General features: G+C 46.8%; 1 protein-coding gene across 6 annotated transcripts in view; it reads left to right on the top strand.

The window, feature by feature from the left end:
- Window positions 1–1,488, top strand: part of man1a2 (mannosidase, alpha, class 1A, member 2) — a 45,231-nt gene extending 43,743 nt beyond the window's left edge. For 5 of the 6 annotated variants that reach the window (XM_035522740.2, XM_027026579.3, XM_081720916.1 and 2 more), the window contains one exon: window positions 1–1,488. This exon is cut by the window's left edge and continues 689 nt beyond it. Coding sequence is in view for 1 of the 6 variants with exons in the window: in XM_035522741.2 (XP_035378634.1) it covers window positions 1,215–1,224 (10 nt within the window). In the remaining 5 variants the exon portion in view is untranslated. The other variant, XM_035522741.2, reaches the window with a different exon arrangement.
- The last annotated feature ends 4,747 nt before the right edge of the window (window positions 1,489–6,235 follow it).

Below are 6,235 nucleotides of genomic sequence, written 5' to 3'. Positions count from 1 at the left end.
CGCGCTGTAAACTGGACCTGCGCGTGCAGATGGCGGGCACGACCCCTGGAGTCTCGCTGCGATCTGTGTGGCTTCTCTCGTACTCAAACCATGCGTGCACGCTCACGCTCTCCACACTTGTTCCTGCACTCTTAGGTCGTCATGGTTACCTGATGGATGTTTATGTGGACGGATTTGTGTAGGTTTGCTGCTACAGGTCAGGTGCTGCTTGTTAGACTGTCAGTACACGTGTTTCACAACATCATTCCAAAAAAAAAAAAAACCCACAACCACCCTTCATTCCGGACCTTTCACCCTCACACATGCTTTTGTTTGTCTTTTTATCTCACTGGCCATCCCCGTAAACCAAGCGAGCATGCGCCCCATTCCGAGCCAGCCTATTGGCTCCTTTGAGATGAGCCGCTCCCAGCTCACGAGTCTGCACTCTGACACCCAGCTCGTGCCCGGGCGTGGCCTCACGAGGGTGCCGGCGGGTCGGTCAGGATTGCTGTAATGGAGTAGGCTGACGGGGCCCGGTAACGTTCATCTTGCCATTGTTCCGCTGTTTCTTCTTACCAGCTGATTCACCACCACACGCAGCCGTTATAACGCACAATGAAGATGGTCATGTTAAAACTCCACTCCGAGACCCTGGGATAAACTCATTCGCAGAGAGAGCAAGTTCGCTTGACCGTGGCCAAAACAAACACATTGCCATTTTGGACAGTTTTTCTTTGTGTGTGTGTGTGTGTGTGTGTGTGTGTGTGTGTGTGTGTGTGTGTGTGTGTGTGTGTGTGTGTGTGTGTGTGTGTGTGTGTGTGTGTGCGCCATTGTTGAGTGAGGAGCAAGCTGATCTGGAAGAACGTCTGACTTGCCTGACTGGCAGCTCTAAAGTAAATGTCACCCCACTGAACCGCCAGAACAGGGGCCTGGTCTCAGAACACGCAGCCAAGCACCGTTCTCAGATTGCCGTGTCTGAGCGCTGTGTTTGGGGAAGAACCTAGAGAGAGACGCTAGTTTGTCATCTGGCGACAGTGAAGGATGTCACTAAAGCATTATGTGATAGGGATGTCAACCTAAAGGAAGTACTTTTTTACTTTGTATTTTGTATTTTAGGTTTGTTTTTTTTAATATTTATTTATTTTTTTAAGGTCTTCCCTGAATTTAACCTCTCCTTTCCGTTCATGGACCCATACTGGTTTACCAGGAGTTGTCATGCCTTTTTTCACCTACAGGTGGCAGTAGCAGCAGCCTGCTGATGAGCTGGATCCCCACATCCCAACCCCAGCTGTCATCTCTTCAATATCACTTCTTCTTGTTGTTGGAGAAGCCCACGGCAACAGCATGACTGCTGTTGTTGCTGGGCGTATTTTGAGAAGCTGTGTTCTGTATTTGTATTTTTACTGAGCAAAAAGAATACCTGTAAATATGTTTAAAACATGACAGATTCAATAAAGATGTTATGAGGAAAAGTGAACTGAATAACACCAAATAAACGTGTCTTATGTCTCACTTTTCCATTGCTGTCATTCATACACAATATGTGAAAACACGGTGAACATACTCAGAGAATTACTCGTTAATTAAATGCTTCAGGGCTTTCTGTTCATTAGCCTCTACTTTGGTTTTTTTGGGTGGGTGGGTGGGGGGCGGTCAACTCCAGTTCCAAAATGCAGGAAACATTTTATTGCATTTTATCCTTGTAACACCCCTCTGCATTTTTGAATCGGTGAACCTTCTTGCACTGTTGTCATGGCACCTGTGTGGCCCGGACGCCGGCCTTTAACCACTGTGGCACGCATGCCCGTTATCCACAGGTATGCCACTGCCCCCTGCTCGCACGCACGCTCGCACACACACATGCGTGTTGGCCTGCACTCCTCCGACATCGCCGAGCCAAGCGCCCGGTTTCCTGTGTGTTTGCGCTCGTCTTGAGTGGTGAATCCTGGCCAAGCTGCTCCCCTTATGGGTTCAGCTTGACACGAAGGGAGAGAACTGGCAGTCCTCGTGAACCCCGTGAGGAGTGGCTCCTGCTTGCTCAGCTGCCCCTTTGACCTCCTTTTGGCAAGCGCTCACCTCTGTGACCTCAGGTGACCCTGCTATGTCATCTGGTGACCAGATGCCACTTGCAGCCTGCTGAGGAGTTTGTGCGGCACACACTGCATGATGCAGCGCTGAACACTGAAACTAGGATTGTTTTTTTCTCTCATGCAGTTTAGTGATTCAGAAGACGTACTGCACCACGCAGTCTGTCACTTTACTTGCACTGGAAAAACTGAGCGGTGCGTTGGACTACCATTTAACCAGAATAATGCAATGACGTGTTCTCTCATTGATTATATTTCTTCAAATATTTACCAGTTCCTCGAGTCAACTCCTGGGCTACTGTATTTGCCTCACGATATTTGCTGTGTTGACTTATGGCTGTATGTCGTCCACGCCCTGTCTGGGGGGGGGGTGTGTGTGTGCGCATGTTCTATTTGAGTGAAAGAAAGATGTACTGCATGTGCTCTTGTATCCTGTATACCTACGTCAGACCCAGATGTCAGGTTTCAGTGTGCTCAAAGGTCAGAGGGCAGCCAGAAGGGTCCGGGCCGGGAAAGCCAAGAGACGTAGATCAGGCAGCAGGACGTAGAGCCAGGACATGCCAGACGACTGCCAAGGTCACCACGAACCTCTGCGCAGGACAGAAGACTGACCCAACCGACGGCCTATAATCCCCCGTCATCTCTGATTACACGCCATTCTGATCTACCAGTTATTTCCATATGGCTCATCCTTCACGTCTGCTGCTGCCCGCCGAGGGTTTCGCAATCTCGCCGTGTTCTGTTGACCGCTTGCCTCCTGCAGCTCTAGCTGTGTGTTGGTGCGCTGTAGTCATTGTGCTACTTTAGCTGTTGTGGTTCGGCCATGACAGCAGTGTGGTTGAAGCTGAACGCCGGAAACGGTCAAGAGGACGACGTCAGACTCATACCTCTGAGGTGGACACGACCAACTCTGAGCTTGTGGATGTAACTTGGTCTGCATACGTGGCTTTAGTGCAGATCAGCCTTGACTGGCTGAAATTGTGTATGTGTGTGTGTGTATACATTATATCATAAAAAATTTGTTCTAGAATTTTTTTTTTTCATTGCTAACATTTTCTAGGATGCTTTTGATAGGTCTGTGTCCTCTTTGGAATGTCACGTGCTCACTGTATGTCCTGTGATTTGTTGTGTAGAGCCCAACGATCCGCGTGTCTGCACGACTGCTGGGAAAAGCTTTTAATGTCCATTAAATTGGTCCTTGGAGCTCGCGTTCGTCCTCCTCGGATGAAGATGAACTTTTCTGCAGTATTTCTGCATTTTAGGACTAACACCAATAACCAGTGGAACCTAGAAGTTTCTGCTGATGTCATGGTAGAGAGGGGGGTTATGAATATGTGAGTCATAGGTCAGAAAGAGGAGGGGAAAAAAACCAAAACATTTGCTGGACATCTGCAAATGTAGTGGAGTGTTTAATGTGTTAATGGCCTGTATATGTGCGTGCATGCCCACGTTTCTCCTCCAGTGTGTGTGTAATGTGTTAATGGCCTGTGTGTGTGTGTGTGCGTGCGTGCGTGCGTCTGTTTCCCTCCTCCAGTGTGTGTTTAATGTGTTAATGGTTGCTGGTTAACCGTCCATTGCACGGACAGTGACTCACTTCCACTTGGCACTGAGCCCGGCTACGGCAGGTGCCTCGGCTGCTCCTGAGAGCAAGTTCAGCTCAGGAATAACCACCTCCCCGTGTCTGTTCTCTACTCCCCTTGCTTGTTGATGCTTGTTCCTTTTGCATTTTGTGCAGCTGTGTGCCAACCGTCTATTTAAAGCTCCGGTATCTGCGTGCCCTGAGCGTTTGAGGCCTTGACACTAGCAATCGCTGCTTCGCTCCGTGTGATCGTGATTACCGAGCCCCTAATCTCCAGCCAACCTATCCAAATTAAAGGTTGCTTTTCCACTTTTCATTAGGAACGCCGGGGACTTGACTCCTTTGTTCCACTACACAACTTTCCATTTGTAGTAAAGATTGTGCGTTTGGAAAATACGTGATGACTCATTTAGGCCTTTTTTTTTCCCCCTGCTTGGTCCATTGTGGCGATAGTGAAGACGTCACTGCTGTTTGCCTACATACACGACTGTAACTGGAAAAAATGAAACGCGGCTGGAGTCAGCGGGCACTTTATTAACACGATGACACGTGCTCCTACTATTACTGTCCCCTCCAGTGTCACATTTATCAAACAAGCGTCATGACATTGCGTTGCCCACCTCTTATCACTTTAACAATTTTATTCATTACTTACCAAATACCTTCTGGGCCCCACAGCGTTTCATTGTGGAGTTGTGGTCCCAGCGTCCCGAGACCCTCATTAGCACTTGTGTAGGCGTTCAACGCTCAGAGAGAACAAGTATGTCTTATCTTACAAATGTAGCGCTCATAATGTGCACTGAAGGATTAATCTTGCCCGTACTGCCCTGTGTCAGATTCAGTCGAGTGATTTCCAAGTAGGTCCTAGTTATGCTCTAGGGAACTACTTACCCGACGTTTGATTGGTTCTATCTCGGGACTGCGTGCTGCTGGTGTATCTATCTGAGCGCGTCTATGCAGTCTGTGTGCGTTTTGTTTTGGTCTGCGCCCTGAAGCTATGGAAGGCCTGTAAGCTAGCTACTGTCCTTTTTCCTAAACCTGCCTAGTCGACTCCTGTCTTGTCGCTTGTCCTCTCCTCCAATATATAAACAATATATATATACTGTTATATTGTTGGTTGTCTGTGGCGGCACACACCCTTTCACTGTATGTGAATGTGCATGAAACTCTAATAATTAGTCTGGCTAGCTTAGGGTAGGGTCACATTTTTCAACCCACACAGCAGGGAGGAACAGGCTGAAGTCGCATGGAGCACCAGTGTAACAGTGGTGAACCCGGCCAGCACTACTTAGGCTGGCAACGCGTAGCGTTTACTCTGCAAGCTGGCGTGTGCCATGTCTCCAGTTGCAGATAGAATCCCCTCTGCTCTTTGTGGCACAAACCACACTTCACCTTACTCAGAATTCGGGTTAACGCAAAATGCTTTTGTTTTTTCCCTGTGAGACTTTGACACTGAATTTCCAACTCATTGTCATGTTCTGTGGTAGCGCAGCAGTATGGACTACATGAACTGCCTGAGGTGAAACTGGTAAATTATTCACCATTTCCCCCTAAACTTGCGCTTTAATGTGAGCTAGAAGTTAACACAGAGTCCACAATCATGCAAGGCTCATCACTGCAAAACCATGCATTTGGACTTGGAGTTATATCTGATAGTGATTCTGAAGTGGGCAGAAAAAGTGGGCAAAAAATGCAAGCAATTAAAATGTTTTAGTGGTGCCAAGCTTTGAATTGCCCCTGTAATGAACAGTCAGGAAAGTGTAGGTGCAGGGGCGCCTCGGGGATTACCCTTTAAGAAGAGGAAATGCAAGAGAACGTTAGTAGACAAAGTAGAAAAACTGCTCTTTTGTGTGAGTCAGCAAGGCCTCCCCCTGAAGATCTGAAGAGAGGGAGATTCTGATGAATGTCTTTTCTGTCCATTCTGAAACATGCAATACTCTTTCCCTCTTCCCCGGAATCTCTTTGACGTCCAGAGAGAAAGATTACCTCAACTGTTAATGGGAGGGAATCACACCACACAAGTCTCAGCAGACGACTCTGTCTTACACAACACCAGTGTGATCCATAAACTGTAATCAGAGTTCTTCATCATCTCCAGTCCACAGTCCATAATCACCATAGCACTAAAGTGTGAGGTGGTATATTCTATTGTGCAAAGATCAAGTGCACAAAACTTTTATCTTCTCCAGCATCTGAAGACCAATTTTGCAGAATTCAGGTTGGAGGTTTCCTTTGGAAATCAAGCCCAGCAGGTTCTGAGTTGTGTAAACTGCATTGACAGACCACCTGTTTGGCTATAGAAAGACTGCACCTGACAAAAATCCATCAAATGTGTGCAAAATAAATAAATCCAAATTTGGTTTAAAAAATTCATTTCACTCTATTTCTGTACTAATTGTGTTTATCCTACAAGTTTCCACTGCAACAGGAAACCTGTTGAAAATTTTTTTGAGTGTATAATTGCAACTACCACTATTCATAAAAGTTTGCCGAAAGAGAAAAATTCTGGGAGAAAGTAAACAAATCTTCACCTTCTTACTTTTTCCTTAGAAAACTAAGGAAAAGCAAAAAGTAAAACAGATGTCAAATA

The sequence above is a fragment of the Electrophorus electricus genome, chromosome 9 (assembly GCF_041902795.1).
Source record: "Electrophorus electricus isolate QZ-2024a chromosome 9, ASM4190279v1, whole genome shotgun sequence".
Lineage (NCBI taxonomy): Eukaryota > Metazoa > Chordata > Actinopteri > Gymnotiformes > Gymnotidae > Electrophorus > Electrophorus electricus.
The sequence above is the reverse complement of the archived record's forward strand: the minus strand, read 5'-3'. Positions and strand labels throughout refer to the sequence as shown.